The 18,610-nt window shown below is 51.5% G+C and overlaps 1 protein-coding gene across 2 annotated transcripts; it reads left to right on the top strand.

Moving 5' to 3' along the window:
- Positions 1–734: 734 nt before the first annotated feature.
- On the top strand, positions 735–17,120 carry MB (myoglobin). Of its 2 annotated transcripts, none has more exons than XM_069581089.1 (5): positions 735–982; positions 4,352–4,418; positions 5,755–5,857; positions 11,751–11,973; positions 16,430–17,120. In XM_069581089.1, exons 3-5 carry the CDS (start codon positions 5,763–5,765, stop codon positions 16,574–16,576), a joined length of 465 nt encoding a protein of 154 aa, XP_069437190.1. In that variant the 5' UTR covers positions 735–982; positions 4,352–4,418; positions 5,755–5,762; the 3' UTR covers positions 16,577–17,120. The 2 variants fall into 2 exon arrangements, with proteins under 2 accessions (XP_069437190.1, XP_069437191.1); XM_069581090.1 differs by lacking the exon at positions 735–982 and adding an exon at positions 986–1,178.
- Positions 17,121–18,610: the final 1,490 nt, after the last annotated feature.

Below are 18,610 nucleotides of genomic sequence, written 5' to 3'. Positions count from 1 at the left end.
CTCGCCGCCACTAGATGACAGCAGGGCCTCCTGATTGTTGGCCTCCCAGCGCACTGTCTTTGCCTTCACCTCCAGGAACCTGGATGGACTCAGTTCAATAAAACAACTCAGAGAGTTTATCGAACTGGCTCTTTGGTAGGGGTTTGCAGAATCCCAGGTTAGACCAGTTCCTAACTGTGAAGCACAAATTCTGAAACCAGACTGCCCAGCTTTGAATTTCGTGCTTGGCCCATTTCCTAGCCCTGTGACCTTGGGCAACTTAATATCACTGTGCTTTTCTCTCCCTTTGTGACGAGTGAGGCTTAGAAGAGTGTCTATCCTGAAACGCTGGAAAGCAACTCTGCTTCCGTTTCTTTTTCTTAAGTGTCCATTGCAAAGGGCTCCTGGGAGGGGTCTTAAGGCCAGTGTGTCTGTAGCTTTTACATCCCTACCTGTGAAGAAGCTCACAGGGTAGGAATGGGGTGCTGCACCCCGAAGCAGAGAGAGCCGAGAAGGCTGCATCCATGTTGGAGCCCAAGGTGGGGAGGAAGAGGGCACACCTGCTGGGAAAGGGGTGGCATGGGGAGGGGGGATTCTTGGAGGGGGAGCTATTTCTGTGAGATCCACCAGGACAGAGGGAGGGTGGACTGATGAGGGAGGGGCAGCATGGGGGTGGTGCTGGACTCCTACAGATGACAGGTAGGAGGAGGGGCTGGGAGGGTGACTGTAAGCCTCAGAGGCTGGGGGTGTAGGGTGAAGGCAGGAAGGAAGGCAGGTGACCCTGGGCTACACCTGTCGACTGGGATATTGGGCTCTGGTCCCTGCCAGCCCTCCTCCAATAAGCCCCTCTGGGCCTCCAGGGAGAGGAGGGAGGAGCCTTGCCATATAAACTGTATTTTTAGTTCCCTGTGCCTCTCCCCAGCTGCTATAAGACACCTCTCCCCACCCCCAGCCCACTTGGCTGAAGGCTCCAGAAGGACAGCTGGGCAGAAGGGGAGACGTGGTCAGTGCAAGGGCTGCTGGTGGGGGCTGGGAGGAGGGCGGGCCTCGGGGGGTCTGGGGCCAGCTTTGGAGGGTCCTCAAACTCATGCATGACCTCAGCAGATCCTGCAGGCTCCAGGCCCCAGCCCTGCTCTGAGTCTCGTCTGGCACTGGTCCGGGAGGCAGACTCTGCCAGGAAGGAGCAAGCTGAGCTGGAAGTGGGTGGGAGGCGCTGCCTGGGCTGGCCTCCAAAGGGGCGGCTTCGGGGAGGAGGAGGAGGAGGTGGAGGAGGAAGGGGGGTGGCCAAGACTGAGGGGACCTACAGCTTTGAAGATCCAAAATGTTCTTTCTTGCCATCTTTGTTTCCCCACCGTGGAGTCTTAAAGTGTAACACCTCTTCCCTCCCCCAGATTCACTGGGGAGGGGCCGCGGGGGGCCGGGGGTGGGGGGAGGGGGGGCGGCGAGGTGTGAGTTGTTAGCTGGGTTCATGAATTCCCAGGTCACCTTTGAAAGAGAGTTTGGTGCACAGTCATCTGGGCCTCAAACTTGTGCAGGGGGAGCTGGAAGCCCCTTGCTAGAGAGTTCTGAGTATGTAAGTGAGGAGAGGTGGGAGTCACAGGGAGCAAGGTGGAGAACGGCCTTTTTTGACTAGACAGGCTCCTGGCTTACCTTGCCAGCAGAGGGCATTCAGTTAAAAAGCCTTGGGGATGTGTAGTCTGGACAAGAAAAATCTTAGGTGAGCCTGAAACTTCTCTCAGCTACTTCTCTACATTCCCAAGGAGCACCAGAGAGCCAGGACAAGGGAGTGAGCTTGACAACAGGGCATACTTTGGTTTTTAGAAAGTGAATTCGCTGCTCCTAGAAGTATTCAAGCAGATTATGATCTGTAGGGAAAATTCCTGCATTTAGTGCAGGGGTCTCCCAACCTCTGGAATCTAAGGCCCAATGATCTGAGGTGGAGCTGATGTAATAACAATAGAAATAAATTGCACAATGAATGTAATGCGCTTGAATTATCCCCAAACCATCCCCCCACCCCTGGCCCATGGAAAAACTATCTTCCACGAAACCAGTCCCTAGTGTCAAGAAGGTTGGGGACCGCTGATTCAGTGGGAACTTTGATACCACCTAGGCCTCTGTAAGTTTCAAGATCCTATGTCTCTACGATTCTAGATTCCTCTTTCTTTAGTTTTCTGACTCTGAATGTAGAACCCAAATTTTCAGAGGGGTGAGAGCTGAAGACTCTGGCCCTCTAGAACTGTAACTCTAGCATCTCAAGTGCCCAGAGTTTGAAGACTCGAGGATGATTCTATATGTTTCAGATTTTCCCATTCAAAGGATTCCGTGATATGAAAGGGAAGAAGAGGAAGAGGCAGGTCTCCCTTGGTGGGATCTAGTTCTGCCCCACTGAGTGTCAGACTAACTCACCTGTGTGTGTGTATACATGAGCGTGTAAGGCTGCAGAAAATTTTGCGTGCAGAGGCAGCCTGGCTTTCCTATTCTGTGCCTTTCCAGTTTCCCTGCCCCAGCTATTAGAAGGCTGTCACAGGGATAATTATAGCCCCCAAACAAAGCTGGCGGCTGCAGGTAGCCATAGCAACTGCTAGGTACCGCCAGTTCTGTTGTAGAGATGTGTAAGTACAAACAGATGTCGGTCCCTCCTATTAACTTACAAGGTAAAACTTAAAAGGTTCATCAACTTCAAAGCCATGGGTTTCCATGAACTTGCCAGTTAATGAGGGTGCCTGCCAAGGGGGTGACAGCTTTATATTAAACACTTTAGTGCTGGTAACAAGTTGATGAGATTTTAAGTACTCAGGCCATCCTTGGAAAACTCTGGAGGCTGGAGATGGGACAAAGGCTGTGGATTGGGCTGTTGATTCCAGCTCTGCCACTTACCAACTTCAGGCAGGTGCACAAGATCTCCAAGCCTCTGTTTCTGAACAGCCATGTGGGATAACAATGAGCCCTGTTCTGCCAGCCCCTCAGGGATGTGCCGAGGTTCTCAAGAGGGCACCAGGTGGAAGGTTTTTGCAAGTGGCATAGCCAGGGCTGGGGATTTAAATCGGAACCAGTGATGCTGATTCTTTCAAGGGTGGCCCCAGTGGGCCCCAGGGGTTGGTCCAGCCTGGGGGCAGCTCGCTGCTGCTTCTGCTCTTCTCGCTGCTCTTCCTTCTGCGCTTCCCTCCCATACTGATGGGCTCACCCTCCAGCAAGGAGCCAGGACTAGGAGCTGACACCTCAGCAAACTCTCTCAGAGTGGCCTTTCTCTTTGACCCTGAGGCTGGCACAGAGTCGGCCCTCGGTAGCGGGATGGGGAATGGACAGATGAGCAAATGCTCAGCTGGGTCTGTGTCGCGGTGCGCGGGCTTCCCTTGTGTGGCCCCCAGGCTCTGGTTGCAGCCTGCATGGGCTCAGTAGTCTCAGTGTGCAGGCTCTCTAGTGACAGCGCTTGGGCTTAGCGGGCACGTGGGCTCTTAGTTCCTTGACCAAGGATCGAACCCACGTCCCCAGCATTGGAAGGCAGATTCTTTACCACCTGACCACCAGGGTAGTCCCTTAGTTACTCATTTTACAACTGACCCTTTCGCTGTGAAAGCTGAATGACTTCTGGAGATATACCAGCTCAGTGTCCTGGGTTAATATGGAACCTCACGCGTGGTTCAGGAGCACATTGTCAAGAAGGGGCCTTTGTGCTTCTGGTCTCTTCGGTTATTAGGAGTTTGCTGACTCAATATCTAAATAGGGATCACTCAATGATACACAAGAGGTCACACAGGAAGTGTGATGGTCATCCTTGAATTGAAATGGGAGCAGGCTTTACCAGAATCATAATGGAGACCCAAGGTTGTTCTGGAGAAGCTCTCAGTTTGGGGGTCTTACTTGGTGCTAGCCATGGAACCCTTTCACCTAGCATTTCCTACCACATAGCCAATTCTTATCAGTCATCCCTGTTCATATTTTAAAGAGGGGGATCTGATTGGTGTAGTTAATAGACACTGGCTATTTGACAGAGCCATGCCATTGGCTGCCTCTAATTAGGTCCCAGCCTTGGTTCAATCAGCTGTGACTAGCCACGGGATTTGGGAGAGGACATGACCTCAGGGGCTGGGGCAGGGCAGTTATCTTTAGAAAGAGCTGTGTATGTAGGGCAGTCATGACTGACAGGTCCAATACAGTCCCAGGGTGGCCAGGACACCTGATGTTTATCCCTGCTGAATCTCATGGTCCACAGCTATAAAATGGGATGATGCTTTCTACCTTGCTGGGGCATTGGGAAGACTAGATTAATCCTGCCCAAGGAGGCACTTTGTAAACTGTAAAGTTCTATGGAGACCCTCAGCTACGTAAACTGAACTGTAATGTTATTCCTCTTATTTATCTCTCCTAGGAGATTGAACACCAGGATATGTTTTATCTGGTTTGTGTCCTCAGCATGTAGCAGTTTCTAACACACAGTAGGTACCTTATAACTGTTTGTTGGATGGATGGCAGAATGGATGATAGACAGATGGATGGATGGTGGGTGAGTGGATAGAGGGGTTGATGGGTGGATGAATGGATGATGGATGGATGGATGGATGGATGGGAAGGTGGATGAATGAAAAATAAGGGTTGATCATTCTCTTGCCTTCCTCGGAACGCCATCCACCTTTTTAATTCAGTGAACATTTATTCAGTTCAACTTGGTATACAGCACTGTGCAAGGCCCAAGAAACACACAGATGAAGGAAACAAAGCTCCTGCACGTGATAACCAAGTAAAGTGTTTGAGAGCATGGACTCAGGGGCCTGACTTCCTGGTTCAAAACCCAGCTCTTCCATCAGCTATGTGTGTGATCATGGCACAGCTCCTTAACTTCTCCTCCACGAGACGGGGGTGATGTCTGTATCATATAGGGCTGTCAGGAGACTAAGCGAGTTACCAAATGTAAAGTGATTAGAATAGAGCCTGGCACCTGGCAAAGTCTCTGAGTACCGGGTGCTAGGGTACTAATTGAGGAGCCAGCATGGATGCAAAGAAATAGGATGCAGTGAGGTGAGCAGTGTGACAGGAACACAGGGAATAAGTGGAAAGGGCAGGAAGTTAATTGTGCCTTGAGGGGGTCCATGAAGCAAAATTTTTCAGAGGAAAATATCTGAACAATATTTGAGCTTTCTGGGTGGAGCAGGAAAATGCAGGCTCCAAGAGGTTATGGATCTGCCCGGGTTCACCCATTTATAAGCAGGAAACCATCAAGGTTCCTTCCCACCACTCTGAAGAGTGAGAGGCATTCTGGCAAAGTGGGCTTCTAGAAGGTGGGCAAAGAGACTGCTAAGGCCAGGACAGTCCCAGGGCCACGCCAGGGTGCCTGCTGCCCTGGGCTTAGAGACATGGCAGTTCCTCTTGGGGTAGCTGACAGCAGGGGGAGTTGGGTTTCAGGCCACTGGCATCGGCCTTAGCTGTGCCCTTTCTGTTGGCCTCTGAGAGTCCAGACAGTGGCCCAGCCTCCACCCCACTCTCCGCACACACAACCCCACCACCACACCCGTGACCTGAGTTGGCCTACCTCCCCACAATGGCACCTGCCTCAAAATAGCTTCCATGTGAGGGCTAGAGAAAGGAAGAGATTAGACCCCTGCATGAGAGAGGGGGGTGAGGGGGAGGGAGAGAGAGAGTGAACAAGCTGTCAGGTGATCCCTGTCAAGCATTTGGGAAGGTATAAAATCCCTTTGGGGCCAGGCAGCCTCAAACCCCAGCTGTCGGAGACAGAACACCCAGTCAGTCCGCCCTTGTTCTTTTTCTCTTCTTCAGACTGCGCCATGGGGCTCAGCGACGGGGAATGGCAGTTGGTGCTGAATGCCTGGGGGAAGGTGGAGGCTGATGTCGCAGGCCATGGGCAGGAGGTCCTCATCAGGTAAAAGGAAGAGATCCCACTGCCCCCATCACCTCCTTCCTCAAGGTCAAGAATGTTTGCCTGCAAGGTGGAACGTTTGCGCCCGGGGTTGACCAGTTGGCTGCTGTGTTAATTAACTTTGTTAAACCCCCTATTTGGTTCTCCTTTGTTTTTATGTGTCAGAGGTTGGAATCAGGAAAGCAGATCCATTTCACACCTGTGCTAGCAGCTGGGAGGAGCTTTAATGATCAAATCCTCGATGCTTAGAGCCCACCAGGAGGAATCCTAAAATTATAGCTAGAATTAACAAGAAAGGTCTGAGAGGTCTTTCTCACCTCACCTAATGGATGAGGACCCAAAGGACCTAAGAAGGGAAGGATGACCCCAGAGTCACAAGTTCATTAAAGTCTGTAAAATGCCAAGGATTAAGACACGGCCTTCAAGATGAGATGTGGAGTTCTACACCTGGCTCTGCCGCCGAGCTGTTGTGTGACCTTTGGGAAAGCACACAACCTCTCTGAGCCTCAGCTTCTTCTCCTATCAAATGGGAGGGGGGAATCCTAATACCTACATTATACAGTAGAAGTAAGAATTAAATAAGATGCTGCATCTAAGGAGCCCAGCATAATTCCTGGCATAGAGTGAGTTCTGAAAGATGTCAGTAACTCTTGGAGATGAAGCTTAGAATTGGGCCCTTTAAAGTATAATAATAATAATAGGAATTATTATTACTGTGTTGGGTCTTTGTTGCTTTCTCTAGTTGTGGTGAGCCGGGGCTCCTCTTCATTGCCAAGCATGGGCTTCTCACTGCTGTGGCTTCTCCTGTTGGGGAACACAGGCTGTAGGTGCAGGAACGCGGGCTCCGTGGTTGCGGTTCTAGGGCTCTAGAGCCTGGGCTCAGTAGTTGTGGTGCGTGGGCTTAGTTGCTCGGCGGTATATGGGATCTTTCCAGACCATGTCTCCTGCAGTGGCCGGCAGAGTCTTACCCATTGTGCCACCACAGAAGTCCCTAATCCTGACTTTTGATGTTGGGTGTGTCTTTTGAAGGCTCAGAATAATCTCCAAGCACATCTTGCCTTCTTTAGCAAGGGATTCCTGAATAAAGAACACCCTCCCGCTCCCCGCCCCCAAATTCCGAGTTTTGTAAGCAGAGGATGGCTTGTGGTTCAGAAATAGAACCTCATGTTCCCATTGCCGTCTTCCCCAAGTGGTGATAGACTCCCCTCTCCTCCTGGTCCTTTCTCATGCTCTGGGCAGCACGAGTCAAAAGCCTACATCGACATTTGTGCACCTGGGAAGAGCTGGGCCCTGGTTGCCATAAGTGAATGGATTGTCCTTTACACTTTACAGATGAATTTCTCCTTCTTTACGAGTCAGAGCAGCTTTTCCTCTCCCATTTAGACACCCTTTCAGCCTCCCTCAGGCTTCACCCATTTCCAGCTCCCGTGTCTGGGAGAACGACCCAGACATAAGCTATAAGCTCTGTTATCTGGAGTTTCAGCCCTTAGTGGCCCATGCCAAAAACACATGAGAAAGGATGGTCAAGTTCCCTGTTGAATCTAACTGGCATCTGGGGGGTTTCCTTTGTGTCTTTCTCCTCTTACGCCTCTGTCAGTTGGCTACTGGCACTGCAACAGGTCCCATTTGACTGGACAGAAGACTCTCCAAAGCAGACATCACCTCCTCAGCGCTCCCTTTGCTGTGTGACCTTGGACAAGTCACTAACCCTCTCTGGTCCCATTTCCCTATTTGTTGAGTGGAGGGATTGCCTTCATGGTCTCTGAGATCCCTGCCCACCCTCATGCCTTGGCATTCTTTGAGTCCTTAATCCTGCCTTGCTTTTGGAGAGGAGGCAGGGTAGCTGGGTGGGAGACCAGTTTGCCAAACAGGAGTCTTTCCCAGGTGACCTGGGGGCTGTCAGCCCTAAGTCAGTGACTTGGAGGTCTGGAAGGAGACTTGGGGTATTGTATCATGGGAGAAACAGCCCCTCCCTTCCCAGGGTGGATCAGAGAAAACTGCCAGGGGCCAGGAGCCAGGGGCGAGATGTGATGCTGGAGACTGCTGACCCCTGGCAGGCCCCAGAGAGCCTGATGCCCCATCACGTCTTAAGCTGAAGACATGCAGAAACCACGCCGACAGCTTCTGCCTCTTGGTGTTTGGGGGCCAAGGACAAGGAGAAAGGAATGCTGACTCCCAGGGTGCCCTGTGAGAAATGACCTTGTGATTTTGTTCCAGATGCCGAACCTGGGCTTTCTTACTCTTCTTGAAAAGGTCATTTCTCCCACTCCTCTGGTTATGACAGATAGCAAATTCTGTTCGGTCTGTTAATAAAACTCTGAGGGCTTCATTGCAAGTATGTGATCATTATATCCTAGAACATAATAGCTGGAAGGTCAGTTGCAGAGTCTGGCTCCAGGAAACGGGGATTTTTAGGAGGGCGGAAGCAGCGGAAGAGGGCTTTGGGCCCCTGCCTCTCCTTCTTTTCCCTAGACCTTTTCTGCTTTATTTATTTTTGCATTTGAGCAAAGGATTTCAAGGCCATGAAAAATTGGGAAGTCACTGCTGGTGGCCAGTATGTCTCATGTCTCCAGGAGAAAACATGGCTCAAGAGTCCCAGTCAACCAGTGGCAGCTACAGACAGAACCCAAGATGCCCAATCCCAGTGATGACGATGATGGTGGTGAGGATGGTGATGATGGAGCTGGTGAGGATGACGGAGGGGATGATGGAGGAGATGATGGTGATAATGGAGTTGGTGAGGATGATGGAGGGGATGATGGTGGTGAGGATGGTGATGATGGAGCTGGTGAGGATGATGGAGGGGATGATGGTGGTGAGGATGGTGATGATGGAGCTGGTGAGGATGATGGAGGGGATGATGGAGGAGATGATGGTGACGATGGAGCTGGTGAGGATGACAGAGGGGATGATGGTGAGGATGGAGCTGGTGAGGATGGAGCTGGTGAGGATGATGGAGGGGATGATGGAGGGGATGATGGAGGGGATGATGGTGAGGATGGAGTGGTGAGGATGATGGAGGGGATGATGGTGAGGATGGAGCTGGTGAGGATGATGGAGGGGATGATGGAGGAGATGACGGTGATAATGGAGTTGGTGAGGATGATGGAGGGGATGATGGAGGAGATGATGGTGACGATGGAGCTGGTGAGGATGACGGAGGGGATGATGGTGACGATGGAGCTGGTGAGGATGACGGAGGGGATGATGGAGGGGATGATGGTGAGGATGGAGTGGTGAGGATGACGCAGATGGTGATGGTGATAGTGGCCTAGAGATTTTGATGAGGACAGCAAATATGTATATATATTACACACTGATTGCTAGGCCCTGTGTTAAGTGTTCCTGTATATTAACTCATTTCAGCCTCACAATAACCTCATGAGGTAGACATTATTATAGTCCCCACTTTTAACAGAGAGGTTAAGTGACTTGCCTGAAATCCCAAGGCTGGAGTTCAAGTCCAGCAGCCCGGATCAGCACGCCCACTCTTGAACCCTATGCCACATCGTCCCGCAGTCTCAGCACACTAGAGATGTGTTCCCAGTCTCATCTGGCTCTTGGGTTCTAGAGCAGAGAAGAATTTATGCAGGCCTGGGAGTGTCTTCCATCTTTCATGTGGGTGTCTGGTTGGGTCTCAGCTCAGAGCACAGCTGGGAACTGGCCTCCTTTCCCACTGACCGGTAATAAACTAGGCAGGTTGACGATAGGATTGAGGATGAAAGCACAAGGCAAGCGCCTGCTTCTGAAACACTGGAAGAAAAACGCCCCCCATCCCCCCACCCACCCATTTCTACAGGGTGAAGGTCTTCCAGCTGCTCGTTTTCTGAGTTGCCACTGTCACAAGTTCCCAGGTAGGGCTTTCTGTGGCTTCCCAGGGACTCCCAGCTGCCGGCCTTGGGGGCAGTGGAGGGAGGCATCTATAGGAAAAGATCTGGTGGGCATTCAGGAGCCAGGTTTTTCTGCAGTGTTAAAGTAAATCCGGGGCTACCTCTCTGGCTGACAAGTGCTAAGAGTGTAGGGTGAGGTCCGGGTTGGAGGGGTCAAGCCTTAGAACTTGGAAGCTGAGAAATAAACTTTTTGGTTTACAGATAGTTGATCCAAGACCCAGAGGAGCTGAGTGACTTTTTCAACATCACAGAGCAAAGCAGAGGCAGAGCTGGGGCCAGAACCCAGCTTTCATAATTCTCAGTGCTTAGTCTCTTCCCCAGACATCCGGGGGTCTCCCAAGATGTCTCAGACCCCTGGCGGCCTTGGGTCCCAGGTCCTCGGTCCTCTTCTTCCCCAGAGAGTCTCCCTCCAGTGTCCCGACCTTCACCTGTGGGTTCTGGGTCTTGCACCTGTCAGGCAGGAGTCCAAGGATCATTGTCACCAGATAATAATAGTCAGGATCTCAGGGACCCTGGGGTGAAAGGTGCTGGAGATGAGCTGTCAGTGATGTAGAAGGGTTGGCCAGGGCCCCAGTTGAAGTAGTGACATTGAGCATGGCTGTGGGCCATGGGTGTTCTGGGAGGGCAGGGGGGACACGCCCCTGGGGGAACGGGGCGCTCCCTGTCTGTGCTATGCCCTGTGTATGTATGTGTGTGTGTGTGTGATTGCATGAGCACGCGTGTGATTGTGGGTATATGCTATGAGATACTTGTGCACACTGGAGTGTGTCCACAGTTAGGTTTAAGGGTGTTCCAGAGCCAGGAAACCGCAAAAGAGAAAGCTTTCAAGGAACTGAAGCCATCAGACAAGAGGAGGGGAACTCCAGCAGACAGGGCCACTCCGGCAGAGGTTTCCTGGTGCAACACAAAAGAGAGAGCATGAGTTATGAAACCATCTGTGTGGGTTCGTGTCTGGCTCTGCTACTGACTAGACATGTGACCCTGGACAAGTCACCTACCTCTGCAGCCTTCCCTTTGCCCATGAGCAATGGGGAAAATCTCTCCTTCCTCCCCGTGGCAGGTACAACTCCCTTTAATGATTCCCACCTTTCTGCAGAATGAAAGACTGAAGTCTGAGGCAACAGGTGACTCCTCGGATCACTGCGGCCAGCTCCCTGGGTCCCTGGCAGGAGTGGGGACCTGGTCTTTAGCAGATGGCTCCCACTGGAGATTCTCACTGTCAGTCCTGTGAGAGGCCTGGGAAGAACAGGGAGGCAGAGCAAAATAAGCAAGAGCTTTCTGAGCCTGAGAGCTGTTCAGACTAGAAAAGCTGTCACAGGAAGTGGTGAGCCTCCTGGGGCTGGAGGTATTTAAGTGACCAAAGGATGATCCTCCGGCAGGAAGCTGCAGAGATGGTCCCCTGCATGGACTACATTTTGAGTCACTCAGATCTGATTTCAGTCTGGCTCGTCTGCAGCCCGGCTATGTGATATTGAGCTAGGACCTCATGCTCCTCAGCCTCTGTTCCCTCATCTGTAAAATAGGGATAATACATCCCCAAAGGGAACTGCAAGTGCAGAGCCTAGCATGGGCCTGGCACACAGCACATGCTTCACAAATCCTTAGCCCCCGTGCTCCTCCCTGCTCCACTGTGACACCGTCTAGTCATCTTTGCTCCCAACAACTTAGAGCAGATGGGGGTGAGGCCAGGAACCACGCACATGTTTTTCCTTCCAGCTTTTTACAGTAACAATGAAGTGGATGATGATGCTAAAAATAGTAATAGCAAGCATTTATAGGACACTTCCTGTGTGGCCCTCAGCCTATACCATCTCAATTTAATCCTCACCCTTCTATAAGGAGGGACTCGTTATCCCTATTCCTTGGATGGGGAGACTGAAGCACAGAGAGGTGAAGTGAATTGCCCAGAGTCACACAGCTAGCAACTGGGAAGGTATGGATTTGAACTTGAGTCTGGCCACCTCCTGACCCCTGTGTCTAACTCGAGCCCTCCTTGTACCCCCCAGGCTCTTCACAGGTCATCCCGAGACCCTGGAGAAATTTGACAAGTTCAAGCACCTGAAGACAGAGGCTGAGATGAAGGCCTCCGAGGACCTGAAGAAGCATGGCAACACCGTGCTCACGGCCCTAGGGGGTATCCTGAAAAAGAAGGGTCACCACGAGGCGGAGGTGAAGCACCTGGCCGAGTCACACGCCAACAAGCACAAGATCCCTGTCAAGTACCTGGAGGTGAGTGGCGGGGCCTGAGTGGCTGGGAAGATGGAAGGGGAGACCTCGAAGACCTGAGATTCGGGTTCAAGTCCCAGCTTAGTTATAACTTGCTGGGTAACCTATGCTGTTCCTCTTTATCCCCCAGTTTTCTCATCTGTAAAGTGGGCTGCTACCCACTTGGCCTTCTTCCTGGGTCATTGAGAGTAAGCATATTTTTCCCCCAAATGAGTGTCTTGTTATCAAGGGAGAAGTGGCTGTGAAGTACACAGCTTGCATTCTGTCCACGGGTAGGCACCACTACCCCACCCTCTCGACAGATGAGGAAACTGAGGCAGAGAGAGCTTAAGCAGCTTGCCCCTGGTCACAGAGGCACCAAATAGCAGGACCAGGATTCAGACTAGGTCTCTATTCCTCCAGAAACCCAGCTCCTAGTCTCTGTGCCACTGCAAGTCGGACATACACAGGACTCATGTGGCAGGAGTTCCGTAGCTGGGGCTTGATTCTGGGTGGGAATTATTAGTTCTAGCATCTTTACAGATGAAGAGAGGGCACCTCAGGTGTCCGAGGCATAAGCAATTGGCTTGAATCTCCTGTGACTGACTGAGAAGTTGGGTGGGCTGGGGAGAGTCTGAGTTTCAAGTCCTGTGTCCAGACCCAGTGGGAGGAGGGATGTGGCAGGAAGGAGAACTAGGGAACTGGTGAATAGAGGGCCCTGGGGCTATCACCCCTGAGGATGGGGGCCACAGGCAGTTTGGTGCAGCAGTGAAGGTGCGGTTAGCCATGATAACTTCCGGTTAGGATGGGCCATGAGAAGCAGTTTGCATGGGTCATGGCATGGAACTTTCATGATCACCCCCATGAGCTTAGGAACTGCATTCAGTGTTGTCTTTTAATCTTTCATGAAAGAAGTTCAGAGATCAGGAGCCCAGAGCTGGTGTGGGAGCCCCATAGGCACCGGGGATGCAGGCTCTTTCTATGTTGGCATCCTTGGCATAAGCTGCTAGAGCTCCAGCCTTCTGGTCCATATTTCAAACAGAGAGCAGGAGGAAGAGACAAAGGCTCTCTTTTGAGAAACCCCAGGCATCTCACCCAACAGTGTTATTTACATCTCATTGTCCAAAATTTAGTCATGAGATCACATCTATCTGTGTGGAAAGCTGGGAAACATGGTCTATTGCCACTCCAAAGACAAACTAGTGTTCTCTTACAAGGAAGAAGGTGAAAATGGCCATTGGGCAGGTAAATAGCATTCTCTTCCCCAGGCAGGGACTCTTCTCATCCCCATTTTACTGATTTGGAAACAAGGCTCAGAGAGGTTGAGTAGCTTGCCCCCAGTCACACAGCTTATAAGCCAGGAGGGACAGTCTGATCTATGTTACTCTGGAACGTATGCTCTTAATTCCTGATGGTACAATGTCTCCCATGAGCAACTGCTGTCACCATCGTCTTCTGTCCCATCATCTAGCTCCCCTACCTGCTCTCCCAATGGTTACTGTGAAACTGTTAGCTGCTCAGTCATGTCTGGAGAAGGCAATGGCACCCGACTCCAGTACTCTTGCCTGGAAAATCCCACGGATGGAGGAGCTTGGTGGGCTACAGTCCATCGGGTCGCACAGAGTCGGACATGACTGAAGCGACTTAGCAGCAGCAGCAGTCGTGTCTGACTCTTTGTGACCTTCTGGACTGTAGCCTATCAGTCCAGCCTCTGTCTATGGAATTCTCCAGACAAGAATACCATCGGTTGCCATGCCCTCCTCCAGGGGATCTCGAACCCAGGTCTCCTGCATTGTAAGCAGGTTCTTTACCCTCTGAGCCACCGGGGAAGCCCCACCTGCTCTCCCACATCACACACAAACAATTCTGCCTGCCCATCTGAGCATCACAGACATGAGGAACAGTTCCTGCCCCTGGGATTCTGCACAAGTGGTGGTTTTGCCTCCCCGTCTTCTCTCGGCAAATCCCTGTTCATTCTCCAAGGCCCAGCTCAGAAGTCACCTCTTCAGTTCTGGCCCACGAGGCAGTCAGCTGCTCCACCTGCCAGCCCTCCCCAGCAAAGGCATTTATTCCAGTCCTGCTGTGGCGCCTGCCGGCTGTATTGTAATTTATCTCTTTATCCAGCTGTCTCCTGGGTGGGACAGGAGCTCCTCAAGGTCAGACCCTGGCTTCTTCCATATCTGAACCCCAGTGACAGGCAGGGGGCTCACAACCCAGCTTGAATGATGGATCTTGTCTCCAGGGACAAGCAGACAGGCTTAGAGAGAAACCAGTGCGGTCTAGAAATAGGACTACCAGCTAGCAGACTAGAACCAGGTCTACTTAAAACAAGTTTGAAAAGAAAGTGGAAGTGAAGTCACTCAGTCGTGTCCGATTCTTTGCGACCCCATGGACTGTAGCCCATCAGGCTTCTCCATCCATGGAATTTTCCAGGCAAGAGTACTGGAGTGGGTTGCCATTTCCTTCTCCAGGGAATCTTCATGACCCAGGGATCGAACCCAGGTCTCCCGCATTGCAGGCAGACGCTTTACCGTCTGAGCTACTGTAAAAAATTGAGACAGCGCCCTGCATCTGCTGTTCCCCTCACCATGGAACCTTTGTCCTGTTCTTCATGAGAAACTGCTCCTTCTCACCCGTGAGCAAGGGGGCCCCAGCGGGTGCTGGGTGCTAAAGTCTTTTCTCAGTCTTCTAGCTGCCTCAGCCCACAATTTTGTAAGTATTAGTGACTCAGAAGTTGACTCAGGAAAGGCTGAATTGAGGGACCTAATGGAGTCAGGATCTCGCTCTTACATGTGAGGTCATCCATGGAGGTCAGGGTGGAACTGGGCCTGGAACCTGGGTCTCCAAGTTCTTGCTAGGTCAGTTCATCCCCTCACTTGGCTTTGTTATGTTTATGACATTAAAAGGGAATTAAATACATGTTCCATTTGATGCCCAGCAGTAGGTGTTTGTGGCGCTGTCCCAGTTTCTGAGCCAAGCAGGATTTACTAGGTGTTGACATTTGTGCTTCTGAGGCTGCCCTGCACGTGCTCCCCTCACCCCTACCCATCAGCTTTTGGCCACTTGTACCCTGGATGCCAGAGAATATGAACAAACCCACCAGTGGTGGCCTCTGTCTCCCTGGCTCTGGCTGTTGTTTGTCCACAGTCCCCTGGGTGCAGATTCCAGCTCTCTCATCCCCTTGCAACATGACCTCAGTCTGGGCCTCTGTAAAATGACACCCCTTGTCCAAAGGCCATGGCTGAAATTGGCATCAAATCTTTCTGAACTGTTGAAAAAGCAAGTCGCTTCTTACTATATAAGGTTGCTCAGTCCCTTAAAGCAGCCCTGTGCTGTGGCGATGTTTGTGCCCATCTTTCTGGGCATGACAATGTGGATGGTAGAGCCAGCGGTGACGGTGAGGCTGCTGTAACATATTATCAGTCTTGGGCCCGAGCATGGACTGGTCCCTTTCCGCTTCCTCTCTCTCCTTCCCTTCCACCAATGCTTCTGAGGACCAGCTCCATGCTTGGTGCAGAAAATAAGATGTTCTGACCACCCTCCCCCACCATCCCTCCAAAAGGCTACTGAAAGAGATCACCATCCTAAGCCATTAAATGCAAAAATTAAATCCACACACATAGAAGTATTTTCTAGACTTTCTGATTGCAAAATCCTGGATTAAAACCATGTAATAGGTTGGGTCCTCATTCTGAGCTGAACCTCCAGTACCTTGGCTATCTGATGTGGAGAGCCAACTCATGGGAAAAGACCCTTATGCTGGGAAAGATTGAGGGCAGGAGAAGGGGGCAACAGAAGATGAGATGGTTAGATGGCATCATTGACTCAATGGACGTGAGTTTGAGCACATGCAGGGAGATAGTGAAGGACAGGGAAGCCTTGCGTGCTGCTGTCCACGGGGTTGCAAAGAGTCTAACAGGACTGATGACTGAACAATAAAACATCCTGAACATAGTAGAGGGGCGTAGCGTGTGTGCATGCTAAGTCGCTTTAGTCATGTCCAACTCTGTGACCCTAGGGACTGTAGCCCATCTCTGTCCATGAGAGTCTCCAGGCTAGAATCCTGGAGTGGGTTGCCATGCTCTCCTCCAGGGGATTTTCCCAACCCAGAGACTGAACCCATGTCTCCTGCATTTCCAGCATTGCAGGTGGATTCTTTACTCTGAGCCACCTGGGAAGCCCCTGGTTGGGGGTGGGGGTAGCCAACCCACCAAGCCATGTGACTGTGGCCACAAGCCCAAGGCCTGACCTTTCCTCCTCTGTATTAAGATGGGCCTCTGTTATCCCATCTGTACTTGTCTCATGGGTTGTGGGGATTAGAGGAGTTAATCCATGGAGACCACTCAGTAGTGTGCCTGATATATAATAAGTGCTCAATAAATGGCCCTGCAATAAAGCAAAGCTGGGGCTGGGGTTGATTACCATCTGGCCCCTGGCTCGTCCTGCCGTGACCAGCACCCCTCTGCTCCTGCCCCTGCAGTTCATCTCGGACGCCATCATCCATGTTCTGCATGCCAAGCATCCTTCAGACTTCGGTGCTGATGCACAGGGCGCCATGAGCAAGGCCCTGGAACTGTTCCGGAACGACATGGCTGCCCAGTACAAGGTGCTGGGCTTCCAGGGCTAAGTCCCACCCCTGTGCCCCTCACCCTACCCACCTGGGCAGGGCGGGCAGGGACTGAATCCCAAGTAGTTATAGGGTTTGCTTCTGAGTGTGTGCTTTGTTTAAAAGAGGTGGGTGGAAGAGGTGGATGGGTTGTGGGTGGAGGGAGCCTTGGGAGAGGCCTGGGGACCGGGCTTTCAGTGGAGGGTCATCAACTTGGGAACCAGGAGAAGCTTGACTGTGGCTGGCTAAGTTTGGGTCAAACTCAACTTTCCTTTCACCTCAATGCCAAGCCAATTCCTACCAACCCCTAAACTGACCCGCACCTTTACCCTCACCTTGAATCCCTAATCCGAGCTGTCAACATAAACTCCAGCCTAATTCTCTGACCCCATCACCTAGCCCCTTGAAGACAGCAGAATGTCGGCTTGCCCTGAGAAGGAAGTGTGGGCTGGGTGAGACAGTCACACCCAGCCCTAGGGAGGCATGGAGGCATGGTGTCTGCAACATAATGTCCCTTCTCAGGTGGGGGAGTGACACCTGGTTTAATAAAGGATTTCTCACGTCACAGTCTCTGTCTGGCATTTTTCATCTCTTAGAGCAGGGGTCCCTAACCTCTGGGATCTCATAACTGATGATCTGAGGTGGAGCTGATGTAATAATAATAGAAACAAAATGCGCAATAAAAGTAATGCACTTGAGTCATCCTGAAACCATCCCCTCATCCCCCACCTCTACCCCTCACACCCGTCCATGGAAAAGTCATCTCCCACGAGACGGATCCCTGGGGACTGCTGCCCTAGAGCAAGTGTGGGGGCCCAGAGAAGGTGCAGACTCAGGGGAAGATGGTCATCATGGTTACCACAACTTAGGAAAGATGCTCAAGGACACTAGTAAGTGGCAGAACTTGGTTTAAAGTGCAGCCTGGAAGCTGGCAGAGACTCCAGCTGAGGAGACAGCTAGGCGGCCAGCCCGTGGCAGGACTGACCTTCTGGCCACAGAGACAGGGCAGAAGCATGGAGAATAACTTACCAAAGCGGGCCAAGAGACACAGTCCATATCTACAAAGGCTGAGCGGAGCGCATGGGTGGAATGTGTAAGTTTCGCTGCAGGGAACTAGAATAAAACCTTGGCCTGTGGCTGCAGCAGCCAGGTAGCAGGCTGGAACAGGCTGTAGAAAGGGGTCTGGTAGTCTGGATCAATGTGAGTACCCAAGCTGAGAGGGGCTTGAAGAGCATTCAAGACTCAGGGCGCCATCTGTGGGAAGCCCTGAGTCCTCCGCCCCATACATCTCCAGGGGCTCCCAGGACAGGCAACCTGGTGCCCCCTGCCCTCAAGCAGTCAGACCCCTGTGATGAGCCCGACCTCCCTGTCCCAAATCTCAGACTATGCCAGGTTTCACAGCCACTGAACCAACCAGAGCCCATCTTCAGAAATAGACATGTCTCAAATCCTAACAGACTCATTCGTCCGGTCCTGCTGCAGCAGCAGAGGGCAGAGGCCTCCTGCTCTGCTTCAGGCTTCTGGAATTCTTCCACAATCTGATAAGTTGAGAAACGAGTGGAAGGGAAAACAGCGGGAGGGGGATCTTGGAGCCTGGAGAAAAATTCCATGTATTTATATAGTAACTCCACCGAATGCCCAAATGACGAATATATGTATGCGGGATGTAAAGAGGAATAATTTGGTCCCTGCCCTCAAGCAATTGACCATCTAGTCAGGGAGACACGTGTGCTCTGATGATAAAAAAAAATTCAGGGTCGCAGAGAAGAACCAGGTATTTGTCACACACCATCAGTATTCATATAACAAATATTTGTGGAGCTCAGCAGGTAAGAAAAGCTCAGTTTATACCTTTGATGTGCAAAAAAGGCAACTTCTTTTTTTTCTACAACTCAAATTTTTGTTTGGAATCCTCAGTGTGGCTGGATGGCAAATACTTAACCTCAGTCTCTTTAAGAAACACCCTATCCCCACTCCCCACAATCCAAATGTCCCTGGGATTTTGACTAATTACTTCCAAGAAGCTTACATGTGCTGGGCTGTGGTGTACATGGG

Source organism: Ovis canadensis, chromosome 3, assembly GCF_042477335.2.
Source record: "Ovis canadensis isolate MfBH-ARS-UI-01 breed Bighorn chromosome 3, ARS-UI_OviCan_v2, whole genome shotgun sequence".
NCBI classification, from domain to species: Eukaryota; Metazoa; Chordata; class Mammalia; order Artiodactyla; family Bovidae; genus Ovis; species Ovis canadensis.
Note: the sequence above shows the minus strand (reverse complement) of the source record. Positions and strands in the feature narration are given on the sequence as shown.